The 22303-nt window shown below is 39.6% G+C and overlaps 1 protein-coding gene across 50 annotated transcripts in view; it reads right to left on the minus strand.

Annotated features, from left to right (window-relative positions):
• The window catches only part of ESRRG (estrogen related receptor gamma), a 617890-nt gene that overhangs the window by 217983 nt on the left and 377604 nt on the right, over window positions 1-22303 (minus strand). Inside the window, exon 1 of one of the 50 annotated variants that reach the window (XM_025991322.2) lies at window positions 5421-5802. The exons of 47 other annotated variants lie outside the window; for them this stretch is intronic. In XM_025991322.2, coding sequence (XP_025847107.1) covers window positions 5421-5476 — 56 coding nt within the window. In that variant the 5' untranslated portion in view covers window positions 5477-5802. Of the gene's footprint in view, window positions 1-5420; window positions 5803-22303 lie in introns of those variants that run through there. 2 more of the 50 variants (XM_072759514.1, XM_025991321.2) reach the window with 2 other exon arrangements.

Genomic DNA, 22303 nt, shown 5'->3' on the forward strand with positions numbered 1-22303 from the left:
TAATATAAGTAGTTTATTTCCTATCTTACAAATTATTTATGATTACTAGCTTTTGAATTTAGGAACGATAACAGTTAAAAATTCATAAAATCAGAAGCAAGTTCACTTATTAGGTTACCTGTTACCTGTCTTTCTATATAGTTAAACCAATTTAGTTTAAAATCAGACCTGGCAAATACCCGCAACACTAATTCCAGGTTAAAATCATGCCTGGCAAATTTAACTGGCAACTGATTGATTAGAAAAATACTTGAGATTCACTTTGTTATATAAATGTAATGAAGACTCTGAGCATCATACCTATAACATTCTACACAGACACCTCTTCCCATATAGGTACATATTTCACATGCACACTATCCACGCAAACCCACACGAATGTGTATATTCTCTCGGCTGCTCTGGATTTTAAAGTACCATATGTGTATTTATAATGGCACAGACCACTTACATCCATATACACATGGCGGTGAAAATAATCAATGGCAAAACATCCGAAATGCAGTAAGAAGAATGACAGGCGGCAGAGATGCCTGGTGTCATCCCTGCACTATCAAATATACACATAAGTATGATTGGAGAAAGAGAACCTAAATATTTCACTGTCAGAGAATGTAGAGAACTGCAATTCATTTCTATCTCATGTGCTTTAGGACAATGACAATTTAATACAAGGCCAGTGGATGTAAAAGAGATAAAAAACTGAACACACTGGGCCAGTGTAATCAAAGATTTTCTCCAGAGAGCTGGCTGGGGCCGGAGCTCATATGCACTTATAACAGATCAACGTTGTATTGTTTCTCTCTTCCATGAATTTGCTATGAAGCAAGATTCCAAGCAAGGTTTATCGACTACAATGATTTTAAAGTTCCCCTGAAATACCTCAGATGCTCTTCTCCTCTTTCTAAATGCTTAATAGATGGCTCTAAAAAGTTTATTTCATATTAATTGGTTGCACAGAAATCATTGCTATTAATGGCCACTTGTCTGACCAAGTATCAACTGTAAGCACAGATTTTAATTTGTTTTATGAAATCATATAAGCAAAACCTTCAGTGCTGCGCAGCACTTTAAAAGTAAGACAAAGAAAGATCTTCTTTGAGTCACTAGGCTAAAACAAATGTTGAGGAATTTTTCACAAGTGATACGGACTTGCGACTGGGCATGATGCCTACCTTCCAAAAAGAAAGGTCTCTTCTTTGTCTGTAGTTCTTGCAGGAGTAAGGTATTGTGAAAGTATTGTTAAATAGACTCATAGAGAAGTTACCTGCCCTCTTTGATGAATAGCACCATGTATCTAAAATTAATTGCAAAAGTATGGCCCGGCTAATGAGATGGTCCTTATCTTTTCTCAGCACAGGAAGCACAAGTATTTTTCTGCTGGCTCAATATTTTATAAAAATGCTTAAAGTGTTATTAACTAAGTAAAAATCTGATTAAAAGACCTCAAAGACCCAAATTATCGTAAATTCTAAGACCTGGAAAACCTGGAGTTAAACCTGATTTCCTATATTATTTCCTTTTTAAACCTTAATTTCTTTTCTTTTTCACTTTGAAAAGAAAACCAAAGGGGGGAAAAATCTTTTCTCCAGCTTCTATTAGCATTTTTAAAAGCTGAATTACAATATCCTTTTTTTTTTTTTATAAGATGGTCAATATGTATTACAGGTCAGATTAAATCAAAGAAATATATCAAAGGCCGTCAATTCAGAATTAAAAAAAAAAAAAGAACAATGATACCTTATTGGGGGGAAAACACTGGAAAAATGATCATCCATGCAAGAGAATTAATGGATATCCACAAGGGCTTTGCTAATAACATGGGTTAATTACCGCTGCAACACACACAAGGCTCAGTAAATAAAGCAGCAGTGCCATAAACACATTAAGATGAGAAACCATCACTATAAGAACCAGCCAACACCATCACCCTTGCCTCTGCCCAGGAAAGGGAAAGCTGTTTCCCAGCCCTTTCTGGAAAAGGAGGATTTCTAAACTTAACCACCAAATGTACATAAGGTAATACATAAATACACTGACACAAAGGGCTGGTGAAACATGGGGTGCCCATCACTTACCACTCCCATTCTACATTTATTCCATTAACTCAGGAACACTTATTTTTGCTTACTCCAAGGAGAAAAAAAATCACATGTTACATAATACAGACTGGCTGTTTGGACTGTCTATAGTTGGGGATATGTGCAGTGGTTATTAAATTTTCAGAAAAATAGAATTAATCTGTTTGCTTTAGTGCTGTGATGGGCAAGGTTACAAGACTCAACAGCTCAAGAACACTCACCCCTAAGTGCAGCTAGTTGTCACTTCCAGCAATTTACAAAGAAATCGTCTGAAAACCCCACCTACACCACCTACCTTTAAGGCTGCAGGTGTTTTCAACAGATTTACAGAGAAGAAACAGGAGGAGAAGTAGTATGAGCTCCAAGTCTGGAGTTTAAGTGTTCTTTCTTAGAAAAATCAACTTAAAGTGTCTGTTGATAGTTTTCAAATAATATCACATCTAAAGTGACTTAGGGGAGCTCCCATCTTTCTCTAAAAAATTGTATCCGCTTGGGGCTTGGGTTTAGGCTTTTTGTTGTTGTTGTTGTTGTTGTTGTTGTCGTTACTGTATACATTTTTCCTTCCTGCCTATTTTTATCTCCTTATATTTTGACAGGATAGTATTACTTTGGGATAGTAGTGTTTCAATTTACATTAGCTTTTAATAAGAAGAGATGAGGCCGGGGATGGGGGTGGGGGCTGGAAATATCAAAAAACCCTGAAAACAGAAAGAGTGGACCATTCGAAATAAAACTTGCATAGCTCCCAACAGGAATTTTAAAACACAAATCTGTTTCATTTGCACTGCTTAGATTTCAATCACAAGGCTGAATTTACTGAACTGTTCCCTCCTCGCCTTGCCTGTTTTAGAGTGTTTCAATTGCCTTTCCTTCTTCCAACAGCTGTGACAACTGTTAAAACAGTCAGTAAAATTAAGTCCGCTCTATAATCCTGTAGTCAATGTTACATTTTAATCAGAGGTTGAAAGGGATTCATGTGATGAGCACACTCATTTAGAATGATTAGACGGACACATATGTCAAAATGAGCAGATATATTATTTTCATCTATTTATGCTATCAGTTATTACTGCCATTAAATGTGAAACAAGCTTTCAAGTATTATGTTCTTTAATGTGCTGGCACATTTCCTAAAATAAAAGAACACATAGTTATAGGTTAACATTTTAGGCTCCCCTAATGGTGGTCAATAAATCGTACGAATCTTTTTAACAGCCTCCAAAACAGGAATTGCCTAATATTTTCCTCTGAAACTGCATAACTCTGGTTTCATTTCTATGTATACACACACGTGATAGGGTTTAACCCAGTACAATTACTATGAATATTAATAGCATGTATAAATTCTGTGGTTTATTAATTGAGACAGAGAGGCAGATGCGTTGCTTAGCATTAGATCTTTCTGTCTGTCCAGTGAACCACGTAACCATCAGAACTGCATCCAGACAATAAATCTGTATTTTTTTTAAAGATGACTTTTAATTGAGCCAAAAAGAAAGCTAGTTTGAATCTTGCGCCAAAGCCAAAAGGACATGTGCCCTGATTTCATTTAAATGCATCTGCTTTAAGAGGCTTATCTAAACTAATTATTCAAATTAGCTATAAGAAGTTAAATTCAAGAAAACTACTTTAGAACGAAGCCTCCAGGGGATTTTTAAAGTTTGTTTTGTTTATTTATCTACGGGAGAAAAGTTCAGAATCTGGGTGAGCTTGGATAACGCCTTCTCCCCCGACAGGCAGACATGTAGCCTCTCCAATTCTACAGCCCCAGGTGCACTCACCTTCAAACTACACTGGAGTGGGCAGTCCTACCTTTGTTTATTTTTCATTTTTACTTTCACACAATTCAAGGTTGTTTCTTGCTTTGAGTGTCTCAAACTGATGCAGGCACAACCTTCCAGTCTTTCAGTTCCTCCTACGTCCATCTCTTGGAGAATAATCCTTGTGCGAGAGTGTGTGTGAGTGTGTGTGTGTGTGTGTGAGTGTGTGTCTGCATGTGCACGTGCGAGCGTGCACACACATATCTACACAGAGACACTCAGATTCACACACGAGCAGCCACTGAGACTGCAAGTCACTTTTCATCTCTTACTTAATTACGAAGCAATGCAATATGCAGTCACTAAGGACAGCTAGTGGACATCTACCTATAATGCACTACCTCATCTTCGAGAGTTTTATATTTTCTTCACAATCCATAGAGAGCTGTTTGCCAAGAGCACTCTTTTCAGAATTATAACAGTTGGTATTACTGTAATGTGAAAGCAAAGCGATATAACTGACTCAACATAAAGATAATCCAGTGACAGCTCCCGTGGTATACTAATATTTTATCTTAACAGTGGGTTGAAATTAAGTTTACGACCTACTCATTTACACAAGAATGCCTGATTTACTTGTCCTACCCCCATCCACTTCTCCCCCAGATTTAGTGTTCCAAATATATATATATATGTATATATACATATATATATACACACACACGCATATATATATTCATGGGTATAAAGATATTCATAAATACGAATTAAACTGCATGTCAGAACAAAAGTACTTTTCTGTATCTTCTGGACATGATACACGACACAAATCTGCAATCTCCACATCGTCTGTTCAAGGGGAAATTTTAAAAGTCACTACTGTTTCTTCTTTAGTTTTTTTTTTTTTCCTCCCCTTAAATATTTATAATGTGTGAAAATCTCATGTTACTTAATGGACTGATTTGTCAGTTAAGTGCTGACTTAACGCTAACCATGCAAATAACATTATTCTAGCCCTGAATTGCACAGGGCTAGTTTTTAAATTGTTCTCTGAAGGAGAATTAGTAAATGTGCAATTTTGCCTCTAACTCTGCGCGGTAAGAAATGACAGGGAGCTGAAAATATCTGTCAAACTGCAAATACATAAGAGGCACTCAATAGTATAAATCATTTTGAATATTGTATTTTAAAACATCTTTCCTTGGGAAAATGGGTCCTAGTAAAAGATGCATTTTAACAGTTCACTAAGCATTTGTGCCAAGTGCCTATTCTTAGCACCTGAATAAGAAGTGACTGTCACACAGCTGTTTTACTGACAGTCACTGAGCTTTGCCTCAAAGGTAACATTGTAGTCAGAGAACAATTCTCGACTTACTGAATTAGGAGATCGCCCTCAACACAAAAGGCACAAGACAGACACAAACAAGCACTCGTGCACACAAAGTACCCAGGGCATTACCTGAATCAGTGTGCAGAGGCACCGTCCGCCCCCCCCCCGCCCCCCTGCACCCCCCTGCACCCCCCGCCACGCACCCCCACGACGAGTTGGGAAAAAAAAAGGAAAGAAAAAGGTACCTACTCTTCCTCGTAGTGCAGGGAAAAAGACTCAGGAAGGCAAAGTTCTACCGAATCCATGTGCGACCGGCAACCATTATTTGTGCACCCCAGCTATAAATCAAAGTTTCCTTGACAGAGCACAGTTGCAATTAACACAAATGTTCTCCTAGTGACAAGCCTATGGGCACAGCCAGTTGGGACCAAAGCTCTCACACGCTCCTAATCAAGGACTTAAAGCCCCGATTGGAGCTTATTAATATGAAGTAGGGCTTTACATATGCAGTCCCCCCGGCCCAGCCGCGCAGCCGATTGGGGGGCCGCGGCCCAATCAGGAGGGAGGCGACGGGAGGCTGCACGAGCGAGCGGAGCCCGGCAGGTAGGCGGGCGGGCGGGCAGGGCTGCGCGGGCCCGGGACCCGCCGCGACCCACCGCGCCCCCGCGCCCCCGCGCCCCCGCGCCCCCGCGCCCGCCGCCCACGCTCCCGGCAGATGCTCCCGCGGCGGACGCTCTCCGTCGGTCTGTCCGTACCCCCTCCCTTTTTTTTTTTTTTTTCGGGGAAGCCACCAAAGAAACCTAACTAACTTAACTCTCTAAGCACTGGAGGGCTCTCCCGTCGGTCTCTAACCTAAGAACCTATTTTTGCCTCGCAAAGAAGAACTCACGCACACTCTCGGTTAATTTGGGAAAGGATTCCGCGGAAGGTAGAGAATTAAGTTTGTCCTGCCGTGTGTCTGTGTTTTCAGCCCCCTTCCCTTCCCCCCTTCACCCCCCCCACCCTCATGCACCCCCCCTTCCCCATGCACCCCCCACCCCGGGGGCTGCTGCTGCTGCTGCTGCTGCTCCTGCTCCTGCTGCTGCTGCTGCTGCTCCTGCTGCTGCTTTAGTGCTGTACTTTTCCCATTTCTTCGTAATCGCGTCTTTTCTGGCTGTCCTGACACGTACGTAGTGGGGGCGTTTGAGAAATCAAAGACTGTCTTCCAAACTGTTGGGGCATGGGGACCCCTGGGACCGTCGTCTGTGAGGTGGAATGCAGTTTTGCACAAGTACGGAAGAGGAGGCAGGAGGCAGTGCCTCGGTGCCATCTGCGAGAATGCCTATGTAAATCATATGCGTAAACATTTCTTTACCTGCTGTCTCCCTACGTATAGATGTACAATGCGTGGCTTTTCAAAGCAAACGGAAACGACTGCAGGACAGACCGGCTTCTCCAGGGACAGGGGCGGGGGTCTGAGGGCGGTAGGGGAAAGAGTACGTTAAATCCCTCCCAGTGCATTTTGACAAAATAAAGACTGCAATTTTTTTTTTTTTTTTTTTTTTGGTATGGAGAGCATTACTACACAGTACACTAAAAGTATTCTTAATCATATATTTATTTCAGTGCAAGCTTCCAAACTGGGAGGCATATACAAATACCTATGATTTCACCCAAAACATCAGTTCCCAAATGAAATGCAGTGTACATTATTTGTTTCTATACATAACATACGCCAAGGGCTTCAAAAATAAAATCAGAAACATTTTGTAAGTCATCACACAGTCTGGCCGTTATAAGGACTAGTTTCAAGCAGATAATGAATTAGGAAACTAAGAATCCTCAATCAAAAGTGTTTTGTTTTGTTTTGTTTTGTTTTTTTAAGGGGGTATATAAGAGAAGAGTATTTTTCCTTCAATAATATGGAATGTGGTTTTAGTTTTCATTTAACAAAGAGTTTTCTTAGGTCCTACTTTAAACTACAGGCTATTTTATACTAGCAAATGTTTTGGAATAGATGCCAGCTATTTATGGCAAACTGCTACCTTATGAAGACTGGAAGACCCACAATTTTTATATAATTCAGCTACCACCAACCTTTTGCATCTTAAGTGTTCCATGATATAAATAGTATAATCTTTGAGATCAAAATAAATTAGTTCGGATATTCAGTGTGTCTTGGAGTCACTAAATCAGAACTCAACTCTCTTTCTCTCAACCCTTTCAAATTTTCTAAGTCTTTAAAAAAAAAAAAACACTAAAATAGCACAGCCATATTAAAATTCAGAATGTAAAAATGACAAACATGATTTGGTCCCCCCACTGAAGAAAGCAATTTTTCTGCCATGTATTTGGCCATATCTCAGATATGGGCCTGATTCCTCTCATTTGTGGTCTAAATACATACAAGTTTTTAGATGAGAACTCACATAGCAAAAACTGTGCCTGAGAATACTGTATAAAAGCAGGTAGTAAAAGCTTAATTACCAGTAGCATTATGCTGTCTATATTGTTAAATGTGAACTCTGCAATTAAGATGTAAATTTGGTTGTGAGCAGTGAATTAAAAGAGCTTTGAGATGTAGAAGAAAATCCAAGCATTCTGCAGACACCCGGAAAAAAAAAAAAAAAAGATTTGTCTATTCAATCTAAAATGAGACATGTAATCATTTTATAATTAAAAAAAATAAATAAAAAGGCATTTGAAATAGAAACATGATTTTTCTAAAATACAATAAATGAAATATGGAGGCTAATACTGTATTAGAAAGAAAGAAAAACATCTTTGGTTCCAAGATTACTATCTTCATTCCTGAACAAACTAAAAATCTCAGGGTACTTAATAGACCCAGTTGTGTACATTTTTAAACAATACACGAATAAAAGAGTTTCCTTTTTATTTTTTCGAGAGACCTTTTAAAAAAAAAAAAAAAGATGTAATGTACTCAACCCATCTTAAAGCACTAACACATTCAGATTTTGCACCTGTTCAGGATCCTGCACTGTATTCAGTTTCTTTGCATTATCATGCTGTGATAGAACCTGTTTATTACTCCTTTGAAATGGTTTTTTAAAGACAAGGTTTGTAGTCGATTATTTACCGATGGACCTTAAGTCACCACATTTCATAGGAGTCATCTTTTACTTCCCAGAATTTTCTTATTTCCTTTTGGGTACTTATTTGCCCCATTATGAACCACTTGCTTTTGACTGATATATATTTTAAAAATATTTAGACTCTTCCGTGTGGAAATCTCTTCTGTGCTCACAGAGACACATGTACAAACATACAGCGTATAGTCCCCGCTGACCTTTCACTAACCGTATTTCATCAATGCAAGGTACACTGTCCACTGAGCTAGCTGCTTTCTGAATGACCAGAAGTATACCAGCATATATACATCCACAGATCTGTAAGCGTCCCTTTGGGATCAGAGTGTCACCTTTATAAGTCAAGGACCTAAGATTACACCTACCGTCTTAAATCCAGTTTAACCAATTTAAAATTTAAAATAATAGCTACTGCACTAAACTTGCGAGACAGCTTCCAGAATATTTTATAAACACGCAGCTTATTCATCTCCAGAATCTTCCCTAGCCACACTTTTCTCACCTTGAAGGAGGAAATAGTGGATCATCACAGGAGATACACCCATCATGAGCAATACTGAGCATAAACCTTTTAGAATACAGCGTAAACAAAGGATATGGGGAGGGAAATGAAGCTAACAAACAGATCAACAGCCTAGAATAAACACATATTGCTAATCAGTCAATACACTTCAAAATCTTACCACAAGGAGTCCACCCAAAGCAGGACAAATGGAACTAAATAAAAGAACCTCTTAGGACTACTTCATAGGGAATATTCATCAATTAGTTAATATCCACCAGGCCCTGGGTCCATGCATAGTTTCAATCTCTTTTTCCTTAAACAATGCAGTCACAAATACCCAAACAACTTCATCCGCAGGCCCCAGCTCACGCACAGACACCAGCAGAAAATATACTTCATTTCCATTTGAAAGAAGAGAATGGCAACAAGCAAAACTCAAGTGCAAACAAAACGTAGCTTCCTGTTTTCTACACCAGAAATTTTACTGTATTTTAGTCAGAATCCTCTCCTAAAACATTCTCACAATGAATTCTTCTGTTGCTAGAAGATGATGAGAAACGTTTCATCTTGCCATTACTGCATATTAATAGCTACTTTTAGTTCCCATCTTCCTCTTGTGAAAATGAGCAGGACTAGTCAGTCTTAAAACGTTTCTAGCTGTCACACCATTTTTGAAGCAAATTTTTATTTTATATCGCACATCTGTCATTTGTTAAATATTTAAAACTAAACAAGGCCTGACAAATTTAGAATTTCAAATCGCCTTATAATCTACCTTTGTGGATCTTTCCTCAAGACCATAAAACCTTAAAGATGCTGTTTAACTCTTTGAACTATCTTCCATCCTGTCTTTGATAGATTGTGTACAGTATAATGTACCATACTGCCAAAAGCCAGCCAAGATGGTTACAAACTACTGTCTTTAAAAGAAAACCCACAAATGAACATCCCTGGGAAAAAGAATCCTGATGGGCAAGCAGGAGGCTCAGACACCAGGATCCCTTCTTTTGCATCCTCTTGTGACTTGGGTGGCCTTGAGCAGGTCACCTCATTTACCTATCCCTCTTTCCCTCATCTGTGCATGGGGATTTCTTTTATGCTATAAACCTGCTTAAGGATACACCTTTCCCGCTGGGAACATGAAGACGCCTTGCGGAGTCAGTATGACTACTTTATATCACCACCAAACCTCCATCAATTCATCACACCTCAGTTGCCTTTCATTTCTAGGGCACAGGCTTTGATATTTAAATTATTGTCTCGATTGGCAAGAAGCAATCATTTCGACTGAAAGTGATCACTTCCACAGAAGCACTAATAAAAACCTTTCCTTTTGACAAACCTCTTGTCCTATAAATCCATCCCATTCCCAAATTACCAAGTCCATGTAAAAAGCCTATTCTCTGGGGAGCAATTAGCTCACCTCTCTAAGACACCAAACTCCTTTCCCAGTGTTTGTGAACGTGGGGGGGGGGGGGGGGAGAGAATCAAAGGAACACAGAGAAACTAATAGGCGCAATTCGGTTTCCGTTTCATTAATTCAGCATTATTTCAACTTTCATTTCGTCAAGCTAATAATACACATGGTGAAATATCAGGAAACATTAAATTATAAACTACAGCAGCTCCGATGGGAAAAGTGACTCTAGTTATGCTGTATTTCCAATATACGAACCCTGGTAATAAAATACCAGATGTATTTCATAGGATCCTATGAGCTTTCTACAATCTGCATGGCATGTATTTACAGAGCAATAGTTAACATTTTGAGATTATACATTAATAAATGAGTTGCAGTTATATTCTTTCCTGAATGTTAAGCACCATGAGCTAGATGCAGAAAACATTCAAGGTCAATGTCCCGTTTTAGACCTTTTCAGGCGGCTGTAATATTATGATAATCAAGCTTAAAATATTCCTATAGAAAGAGTAAATTAGCCTTTTCACTTGAAAGATGATTATGATAAACAATAAACCTAAGAGAGGACAAAATCCCTATTTTTAAAAGCCATAAATTGTTGACTCAATCATGTGTGTGATAGTGTTGTCCAAAATAAAAGGTAGCTTAACTCTGAGGGGAAGGGGTGGGGGGAGAAGTGGAGGCAGAGAGGGCAGGAGAGGGGGACAAATATGGCAGGTTTTAGAATAAGCAATCTGAGCTTTGATACAAGTAAAATGATCAAGTTATCCATCTTACCCACTCCATTCAACATATATTCAAAGTTAAAAATGCATATGGCCATGAAACATTAAAAAAAAAACCCACAAAGTATTTTTTCCTGACTTATTGGACTATTCAACACTATTTGAAAGTTCTCTTTTCCTTAACCCTTTTTCCAAATTTTCAAAGGACCACTAAAAAAAAAAAAAAAAAAAAGAAAGAAAGAAAAAGAAAAGGAAAATGAGCTATATAGCATCTGGTGTCCATATAAACAAGGCTTAGAGGATATCACTTTTTTTTTTTTCTTTTGGATGCTAGAACTGGCTGACACACTTTCCTAAGGTTCCTTTTGTATAAATGAAAGCATCTGATAAAAATCTGCTTCCCCCCAGCAAGGCGAATTAATTAGGGGGGTGCGTCTGTCCCACCCTGCAGAAGTCGGGGGACTGGAAGGCCTCACAGCAGGCTCTGGAGTCAGGCCTGGGGCTCACATTCCAATTATGAGGGATGAGGCTTTGGCCTAGGGTCACGCCACGGATCTAACTCTCAGTTTCCTTCGCAATTAAATGGGAATAACAGTAAGAACAATCTTGTAAAACTGTTACGGGGATTAAGTGAGTTTAAAGTAATTTAGCAGCCGTGTCTGGGTCCTGGTTGTAGGGGGGACTGCATGACCCGGTGGGCCAAGGCAATCTGACTCGTGCCAACTGTCCTAGCCTCCTAACCCACAACTCCCTGCTGAGGCTCGCAAAAGTGCCTCAGTTTGGGTAATAAATCTGACTGTCATCGTACACATAGTCAGCCTCCCATAAATATTAGCCATGACTATCTTTAAATCTTACTATATATAAGAAGAGACCTAAAGAAATGGCATGATCAGCCCTTCCAGCCTTCATCTTTGACTAGGAGTCCAAGGTGCGTAACACAGAAAAGGAAACGAGGTGCACGTGTTCCCCCAGTGAGAAGAGCAGTGATGTTTGCCCCAAGAGGATATGAACTGCTAGCTAGAATTCTTTTTTTTTTTTTTCTTTTGCTTGCTAGAATTCTGACACACATATATGGACTCTGTATAATGGAAGGGGACCAAGGAAGATGTTCCCTTTAAAGCAAACCATTGTGTTTTGTGCATGAGGGTGAGGAAGACAGATTTGGGAATGTTCAATGACTCTGCTGACTCTCCAGAACAGTCAATTGTACATTGTTTCCCCAAAAGAAGGGAAGAGAGAAATTGCTCCTACTCCTTTTCTCTTCCTTTAAGACATTCTTCCACAATCCTCTACCCTAGCAGTTTGGTCAATAATGCTGTTGATTTTATTACTATCCCGAGCACAAGCTCATTCACCCAGGAGCTCCTTTGATCAGATATCCCAAGAACTCAATTTCTTCACAAGGCTTTGCTCTTGTTACACTGAATGGCCACTAATCTAAGCAGAACACAAAGTCTGGGCAAGACAGGGAAAGACCACAGGGATTATGAGTCCGACTTGGTTACCTTAGGGGAGGAAAATAAGGCTCAGAGTGGTTAAGAATCTTAACCCAAGTCTCACACCCAGGTATAGAAAAGCTCACATTAGAAAAGAGGACATGTCTCCTCTTTCCAGTGCCTACTTAGTAACAAGCTACTAATGCTAATCTCACAGTTGTTGATGATACACCAGGGCACTGAACTCCTGCTGAGATAGGAGGCCTCCCAGGACAAAGGTCCCAAGTAAGAGCCAAGGCACATCAGATCCCGAGAGATAAATGCCCCAATGTGTACCAAATTGTCCTTTGCTTTCTCCAAAAGCTTAAAAATATTTTTTTAAAAAGAAAGAAAAAAAAAGAGTCACAGATTAAAAAAAAAAAAAAAAAAAGCAGGTATGAACTGGTAGGGAGAAACTCTCTCTCTCTCTCTCTCTCTCTTTTCCCCAGGGAATTCATTCCTTGTCCTTCCCTAAACACATTCTGACTATCGTTTCTTTTAGGGAATCCAGGTTTTACAAAGTGGCCACTCCTTTCCCCACCTCCACCCCTCCCTCACTGTAATCTGTGAAGCTGCACCAGCTCAGAGGGTATCCCTGGCACCAGTAAGGAAACTGAGTCACTAGTCCCATCAACATCACAGAAACACAACGAAGGTGTCTCGAATGAGTGAATGAAGTTGGTACTGGGAGTTGGTACTCAGTGTCTTGCTGCAGAATTTAAAGAATGTAATTGGGTTACATTATTAGAGCACTATAGGACATTTCTTTTTAAGATTTATTTATTTATTCATGAGAGACACACAGAGAGAGACAGAGACACAGACAGAGGGAGAAGCAGGCTCCCTGCAGGAGCCTGATGTGGGACTCGATCCCAGAACCCCAGGATCACGGCCTGAGCCCAAGGCACACGCTCAACCACTGAGCTACCTGGGCATCCCCATTATAGGACATTTTAAAAGATAAGATGATATTTTTTTAAAATTTTTATTTATTTATGATAGTCACAGAGAGAGAGAGAGAGGGGCAGAGACACAGGCAGAGGGAGAAGCAGGCTCCATGCACCAGGAGCCTGACGTGGGATTCGATCCCGGGTCTCCAGGATCGCGCCCTGGGCCAAAGGCAGGCGCCAAACCGCTGCGCCACCCAGGGATCCCAAGATAAGATGATATTAAAAAAGAAATAAGTCAGTGGAGAGGAACGAGCTGGTAGAAAAAGACAAAAGAGAAGAAAAAAAAATAAGAGGACACAGTGCACCATCCTAAAGTGCTCTAACCTTCCCTACACCATTCTTCTGAGAGATCACTCTCTTTCTCCTCCATGTTTCTGTTTTCCAAATAGTCACATTGACGAAGAATGACACAATGAAAAGCAATATTTATTATTAAGACAATGCTGCCACATGAGTACCTAAATCTATGACCCTCACCAGGGTGACAGGAAAACATTTTCTCATTTAAGCTGACAGCAACACTTTAAAAAATCACCATATCCCACATATGTCCTGGAAACAAATACTTTTTTATATATAAAATTGTTCAAAAGTGGCTCTTGTATGCAACATAGAATTTCTGTATTAAGGATTCCAGGGTTCCTTGATTAAATGTTGACAAGGCTCCCATGAAGAATGGCCACAGAGCTCCATCTCTGCATGGCATTACATTGGAACAGCACTGAATACTGAACACTTTCAGAAAGGAGGTGGCTTTCTCTTCTTCTGGGATAGGAAGAAGGGAATTAATTAATCAGCAGAAAAAGACAAAGGTCTTGCCTTTAGGCTACGCTCTTCCTCTCTTTACTGCCTATAATTCTTTCACCAAGTCCTGCATATTCTGTTTGGTGGTTTCGTTCCAAGATCAAGACTCTGATGAGTACAGATCACATCAGGGAGACACAAAAACATTTTTAGAAAACCAGACTTTGGATGCAAAAGAGAGTGAGACAAAGAATTCCTTCCCTGTTTTCCTGGTAGATTAAAATAACAGGAATGGAAAAATATATATATAACAGTGAAGGTGATGGGGGAGGGAACATGAGGACAATACTCACTCTGAAAGCCTGGGGTCTTATCTCACCTGTGGTTTGTCACTAAGCTCACAGCTGTTTGTGTCGGGAGCTTTATCCAATCAAACTTTGTGTTACAGAAAAGCAAATAACATAATTAAAGACCCCATTTTTTTCTTTTATAGTTCAGTTATCACTTGAATTAGAACATTAAATAAATCAAAGACTATTCTCATCAGTGAGGAAAGAAACAGATTAATTCACCCTTGGATAAATTGAAACTAAACAAAGAAGTAAAATTGAGCAAAGGAAGAAGATGTTTCAAACTTTGTATTTTTAAAGTATAACCAGGTAGAGAAGTCTAGCTGTGTAGAAAATTTTTAAATTGTAATTAATAACTAGACTATCTAGGGGCTTTTTTTGCTATAATTTGACATTAACAATACAGTTTTACATGTGTATCTTTTGCTCCTCACAACAAACCTGTGGGGCAGTTAGAAACTATATTATTAGTATCCCCATTGTTTTGATGACAAAACTGAGGCCCAAGAGTCTATTTGTTTGCCTAAACACATTCAGTTGTTAGGTTGCAAAGTCAGGACCGGAATTTCTTGTTTTTTAAAATTCCACTTGTCTCTTGCACACCTAATCTTTAGCAGTTTCCCACAAATCTTGTGACATCCTCTTAAAAAGGCACACAGGAGTACAAAAAAAAGTCCTCACCAGTACATATTTTCCTCCCCAAACTAGTTTCGTTTCAGGAAAGTGAAATAAAGCTGCATCCTACCAGTTGTACACCTTATCCCTTCCTTTCTTACGAAAGAAACACGCTTTTCGGAAGCCCGGTCCATACCAGGCCCTGTGTCCATTTCCTGGGATAAACATACACCTTCATAGTGAGAATCTAAAACACAAAAAGGCAACCTGAGGTCTCAATCTCCTTTTCCCCAGAACTCCTGTCTGCACAGGAAGTTTTGGTATAGCTCTCCATTCATTACTTTCTCTTCCCCCATGTTTCCGAGCAATGTAACTAGAGTCTAATTCTAGAGTATTTAAGCCAAGGAACAAAGATACCTAAAGAGGAGCAAAACAGAAGCAACGGCATTTTTAAAAATTAAATTAAATTTTAAAATTTAAAATCAACGTTATTTGCCTGGATATTTTCCATGATTTCATCATTAACATAAAAGAACTATAATCGACTCATATAACGTAACGACTTTATAAACATCAGTGTCTCTCCAGGATTATTCTGTAGCCTCTCTCCGATCTTTCCAGAGGTCTGTAGAGGGGCTTGCACTGCTTACCGTCAGGTGCCTTGGTCCTGGCTAGATTATGGCTAGGAGGATCTTGAAGGAAGCAAGGAAGAAACCAATTTTGGTTTCTCTCTTAGCAAAGATGATTAAATGAGACAGTAGCAGCTTTAATGGGCTCCTTCTGTGGTCAGAGCCTCCCAGTTTGGCTCCACCATAGGGCTCATTTCTATCGATTGAGCAGTTAGTCCTGTTCAATTATTCAATCCCAATCAATACTTTGAGATGGACAGTATGTAAATGTAAACATTTTGTTTATTTCTACCAGACTTAATTCACATGCGCTTACCCCATGAGAAAGTTGTGCATTTATAAGTAAACCATGTGGTGTTGCAAAGAAAGTATTCCTTTCTGTGCGATTCTGGCTGCCACTTAGCTAAAATGCTGAGCAACACAATTTACAGAGGACACAGAACACCCTCCCAATCCTTGGAGGCCAGCTGACACGTCTCCTATTTCCAGGGGTCGTCCCTGCCCCAGGCTGAATCAGTAGGGCTCTCCTCTGTGTCCCACAATACTTTGCACTATTGACATCCTCTAACTGGTTTGTATCGAGGTAGGTTGGGTTGTACTCTCTCTCTCTGTGTTCTGCATCTAGTAAACTTCTTGATGGCTTTGAATCATCTGTGCAGTACCTAGCACCATAATCTGGACATTTTCAACTCAATATTTGCTAAGAAATTGATGATTTTGGCCAAAATCATCACATTCGTGCTGCTTGATTTTGTGTGTGTCTGTGTGTGTGTGTGTGATTGCATTTCTATGTTTCTCTGAGGAAATCCTGTCATTATTTTAATGGATCTAATATCTTTTCTCGTTCAGAATTAACTACTCACTAAATGAAACTTTATTTAGACTTAAGAGAACTGTTATTGTTATTATTTTTAATTCCCCTCCCATCCCTGCCCTGTAGATAAGGAGAAAATGTTGACTGTGGGTCTCAGCATTTGTCTTACTCTTTTTTTTTTTAAGATTTTATTTATTTATTTATTTGAGAGAATGTGTGAGCAGGGGGAGGAGCAGAGAGAGAGGGAAAAAGAGTGTCAAGTAGACTCCTCACCGAGCATGGAGCCCGACGCCAGGCTCAATCTCAGGCTCCTAGGTCAGGACCTGCACTGAAATCAATAGTGCGATGCTTAACCAACTGAGGCACCCAGGCGCCCTAGGATTTGTTTTATTCTTTAAAAGAGGTTGCACAGCGATGGCAAAAGCCTGCCCTGTCCCCATATTTGCCATAAAAGAGAACCTCTAAAACAATGATCTCCTAGTTTTGAATCATATTGAAAATCACATTCCTAAATAAATCTGCATCCTATTTGGCTTTGCTTGGCCTCAGGTAACTGAATGATTTACTTAAGAGTTTGATTTTCTAGGTCACTATACTCATCTCTTCTTGAGAAAGAGAGTAAGAAGGAAGATTTCCAAGTGACAGTTTCTAGCATATTAATGGGTAGCCATTCTAGACAAGTACCAGTCATCCAAAATCTGATGCTTTTAAAGAGTTAAACAGCATTTTCACACAAATATTTATCCCCTCAAATTAATATCCAGCTGCCTTACAGGATAAGAGTTAAAAAAAAAATCTCTGAAGTTCCCCAGTCTTGCCCAGAGGAGTGAGATGTGGTAGAAAGAACGCTTAAGAAACAATGATTCTTCTTGGTCATCTGTAACCTTGGCCATAGCATTTCATCTCATGGGACTTCAATGAAGAATGGGATTGGACTAGTGCAGTAGTAGAAGTGTGGGTCTCAGTTGAGTAGAATGTGCATCAACTGGAAGCTGGTTAGCCATGCCAATTCTCAGACCCCACAGGCTGGAGGTTGGAGAAAAGAGCCAGGAATCTGTTTTAATAACTCCTGGAAGAGGTTCTTGCCAAAGCATGAGAACCACTGGGCTAAGGGATCACTATGTTTTTGCCCTAAAATTCTTCAGCAGCAGCAACAACAGGAACACATGGAGCTTCTATTATAACAAATAGCTCAGAATTCACTTTGTTATTCACTTACGGCCAACCAGGTTTTTTAAACTTTCTGTGTCAATGCACTGAGTCTTATGAATCAAGTCATACAACAACAAAAACCAAAAGAAAGAGAGAAAGAAACTGCCTCTGACTAATATGGCTAATTCAAAGCCAGCAATGTGGCTCTTGAACATTTGGAAAACTCTAAATTCCGTGTTTGGTTTGGTTTTCTTCCTTCATGTATGCTCACTTGTTTCACTCAGCTCTTCCTGATTCAAGATCTGAAGGAAAAACCTGAAAATCCTCAGGGACAGATATGGTGACTGGTGACTGAAATACCTGCAGACCCCGGCTCCCTCCTTGTTTTGAGTCTGGCTTCTACCGTGCTTTAGCCCAGTAGCAGACTGGTGGGCTGACTTCTTCTTTAACACGGTGATGATTCTAACCACACGTTGTTAAGAGGATTAAATGAAATGGTCTATATAGCAGTGGTTTCAACCTTTGAAAAAGCATGATCCCCAGGCTGCACCTCAAGCCAATTAATTTATAATCTCCAGCATCAGGAGTTTTTAAATCTCTCCGGGTGAATTCAATGTGCTGCCAAAGTTGAGACTTGAGAACCACTGGTAAATTGCTGAGCACAGGATCCGGCATCATTATGTTACCATTATTGAACCATATAAAGGAAGTATAAATAACAGGGTGAACGTGAATATTGGATGGCCTAGTTTCAATCCTGGCTTTTCGGCTTGTTGGCTTAGTGATCTTGGGCAAGTACCTGAAGTGTTTTGTCTTGACGCTACCATCTGTTCAGAACAGCAATCAAACTAATATAACACTGTATGTTAACCATACTGGAATTAAAGTTAAAAAAAGAAAGAACAACAATCAACAAGAGCGAAAAGAGGAGAAAAAAAAATACCTGTCCTACTTACTTCATCAGGTACTTATAAAAACAAATGAGATCATGTAAATCTCAGCTCACTGTGATTTATGCAAATATAATGAAATGTTGTTCTTACATCTAGTCTATAAAAACCATTTCTAAAAAAAATAAAATATAAAAAATAGAAACCATTTCTAACCTGCAGAAATGTCAGTGGCCCATGTTGCAAGTCCAGTCGCTAAATGCAAGTGACTTCTAGACCCTCACACATCCTGCTGATGAGGCATCAATTTTTTTGGTGCTCAGGCCATGCTAATGTCCTAAAGCCCAAGTCATCACAGAATGAGATCATCTGGCTCCACACTGGAATCACAGGAGACTTTTTAAAACTATAGTAGCCTGGTCTCACCCAAACGACTCAGAATCTCTGAGGGTGGCATCCACACAGTAGTGTTTTGGGGAAGAGGTCCACTAGTGATTCCAAACTGCAGCCCATGTTGAGAAGGAGAGAAAAAATAAAATAAAATAAAAAAGGAGAAGTTGAGCTCTCTCAACTTAAAGGACTTAAGTCAACCTGAAAAGGACTTAAGTCAACCTGAAAAGCATTCTGGGCCTCAGCTTTCCTGTGATGTCATGCTGAGGAGCCAGATTTTCATGGATCCATCGGTTTATGAAGTGTAACTAAAATTAAGTGCATGACTTTCAAGCATCTAAGAGAATAAAGTGACCCATATAATGTTTAGCATGGAGATGTTGAGTATAATTTAAAGGGGTGAATTCTAACGCTGGTGCTTCAGAATAAGAACAGATGTGAAATGGTTAAACAGAATATTAATATGGTATCACAAACAATAAAATTTAGTTGCTTTGCATTTTGTTCCCTATATTCTTATGCATTGTTTCAAAGGTTTTACAATGAATGTGGATTATGTTTCTAACAGATAGTAATAAATAGAATTGAGAGTGTGTGTGTTTTTTTTTTTGGGGGGGGGGGGGAGTGCTAAATGGATATACCAGATGTGAGATCTAAGAGAAAATCAGCTCACTTATAAGTAAAAAATTCTAGAACTGTCAAACTCCTGGCAGATTCCTGAACACTCGCTCCTGCATTTCACTTTTTTCTGCTTTTCCCTGTTCCTTCTGCTTAGCAAAATCCTACTTATCCTTAATACTTGGTTCACCCTGGGGGGTCAGGGAGGCTTCTTGTAGGACAGAGACCCCAGCATCGTCTATCATCTCCACTAACCAAATGCTATTGACGTTTTCCTGCTAGTTGTCTGATTCTCCCAGGACTCTAAGCTTCTTGAGAATAAAACTGCATCCTGTTCATCTTTATAAATAATCCCAGCTCTTAGGACAAGTGCACAAAAGGTGATCTCCAAAGACTCATTAAACTGAACTAAAAAGGCCTGGCTGTGGGAAATAGAAAGGAATTCCTAAAGAGGCAAGAATAAGATGTCATGCAATTATAGCTTTATTTTTTTAATAACACTTAGCAAAGAATATTCTTATACATAAACTGTCTTCCATGATCTTCCGGACTTGCTACTTGAGGTTAAGTGACAGAGCTGCCAAGGACCCTTGCCCAGTGGATTTACCGGTAGGTGCTTTGAAATGCTAATGTCTGATTCTCTAGGGGTTGACACCTAGAGTCTATAGCTCTAGTTCTCAAAGTGAAGCATCAGAATTACCTGGAAACTGTTCATGTAAATTCTCAGGCCCCACCTGCAGAAACCCTGAGGGTGGGGCCCACAATCTGTGTTTTATCAAATCTTCCAGGTGATTTTAATGCATGCTCAAGTTTGAGACCCACTGGTCCAAACTAATGGATTTGGAAGAAAAATGAAGAAACAATCTCTGTGTTCAACCTCTTTTCAAAGTCAATTACCCTAATATAGCTCTTCTATATCCATGGAAACCCAAACTCCTAAGCAAGAACAGACCAAGACACAGCTAAACCTAAAATTCCTACCTCTGGCCCCTCCAGAGAATGAGGTTTAATGCAAATGGCAAACCTGTCTCTTTTCTATAGTCCATCCAGACAGACGCCTTCATTCTTCACTATTTTCCCTGCAGATTGTCTTGTAAATGTGGCCACAGCCACATCTTAAAGCCCTGAGTCTGACTCCTGACCTCGGGAATGTTAGCCTCTTCCCTGCTGAAGAACAACCCCTTGATCACTGACTTGCTATTATTTTATGCTTAATAGGCCTGACCTGTGCAATATTTTTTTATCAGGCTACAGTCCTATCTCTAAATTCTCTATTTTGAATGAATACCGATTTTGTGACATGAAGTCTGCTATATAATGAAATGCAAACAATGAAGAGGCTAAATCAGTTTACAAAAAATCTATTTGTCAAACAGTGTGGAGATGTTCCCAATTTAGCCTGGGCAGTTCATGCAGCTCTTGATAAGGGAGTTAAAATATAGCTGTTTGCCGAATGAAAATAAAAGCATCTGCACCACGGATATATTTTCCTTTCAAAAGTCTTTGTTGTAACTTGTAGCTAATTAAATGCCCTTACACAAGAGAGGGACACGCACAGCAAAATCGGAGAATTTTCTTACAAGGGAGAGAGGGTTAAGAGAAGAGAGCAACCCTAGCTTCCCACATACCGTTCCTTATATGACATTTACATTTCTATACAGCTTCATCAGCCTGACAAAAAAAAGCACGAGGGGAGGCCTTTTTTGTTCAATTTTGGGTTTAGAGAGCTTTCTAAGGCCTGCAAAGGAATGTACTTAACATCATAAAAAAGAAGAAGGAGGACATGGTAACCCTGTCTCAGACGCTAGTGCAAAAATACTGCTTTCCACTCACCTTTCAATAAAACCAACAGAGTTAACTAAAAAAATTACCAAGAACTTAAAGGGTTCAAATGTTTATTTGTAACTATCTTCCTCACCCCAAGAGATTATTTGCAGGCAAAGGTGTTCTGTATTAAACTTGACATTTATTGGAACGGCTTTGCATTTAACCATGACACATTGATCAACATGAGATTTTATCTATATTGACATTCCTTAATTTTTCCACCTTCTGAACCAACTTTCCATTGGACAGATTTTAAAGTGTTAATTTTCAGTTGAAAAGAATTTTTTAATCATATAAGAAACTGACTCTTCACTGTAACTGGCACTGACTCATCACAGCCCCTACCCTGTTGTCTTTTCCCTTTTTTCGCTATCCTGCCCCCAATATGGGAAGACTGTCCAACGTGATAAAATCGCACTGGATAGAAAAACAGAACCTTGTGTAAAGAGAGAGCTGATCCTAGAGAACCAAAAGCTCTCTGGGGTCGGTGTAATTTATAACTATTTCTTGATGCCTGTTCACAATCCTGTGTCACTACATACGTGGATTCCCACAACCCTGTCCCAACATGCCTGCACACACCCACCTGTCTCTGCTTCACCCAGAAACTCAGAAAGATCTTCTCCATGGAGGCACAGCTTATGGTCCCATCCCTTTGTATTCTCATTTCTGTTTGTACCCGATTTTATTTTTCCCACTGAACTGTAAGCTCCCTGAAGGCAGGAACTCTGTCTTACTCATCTGTGAATGCTTGGAACACAGCTCAGGGCCAGACTGAGAGACGTCCAATAACTGTTTGCTAAATGAATGAATGAATGAACGAATGAATGAATGCAAGTATAGCAGGGCACACGCCTATTGAGCTTTGAATTATCACTGTTATGAGAAAGAGTAGGTTTTACAACTCTTTAGTCATCAAAAAATACCACACTTTTG

The sequence above is a fragment of the Vulpes vulpes genome, chromosome 5 (genome assembly GCF_048418805.1).
Source record: "Vulpes vulpes isolate BD-2025 chromosome 5, VulVul3, whole genome shotgun sequence".
Lineage (NCBI taxonomy): Eukaryota > Metazoa > Chordata > Mammalia > Carnivora > Canidae > Vulpes > Vulpes vulpes.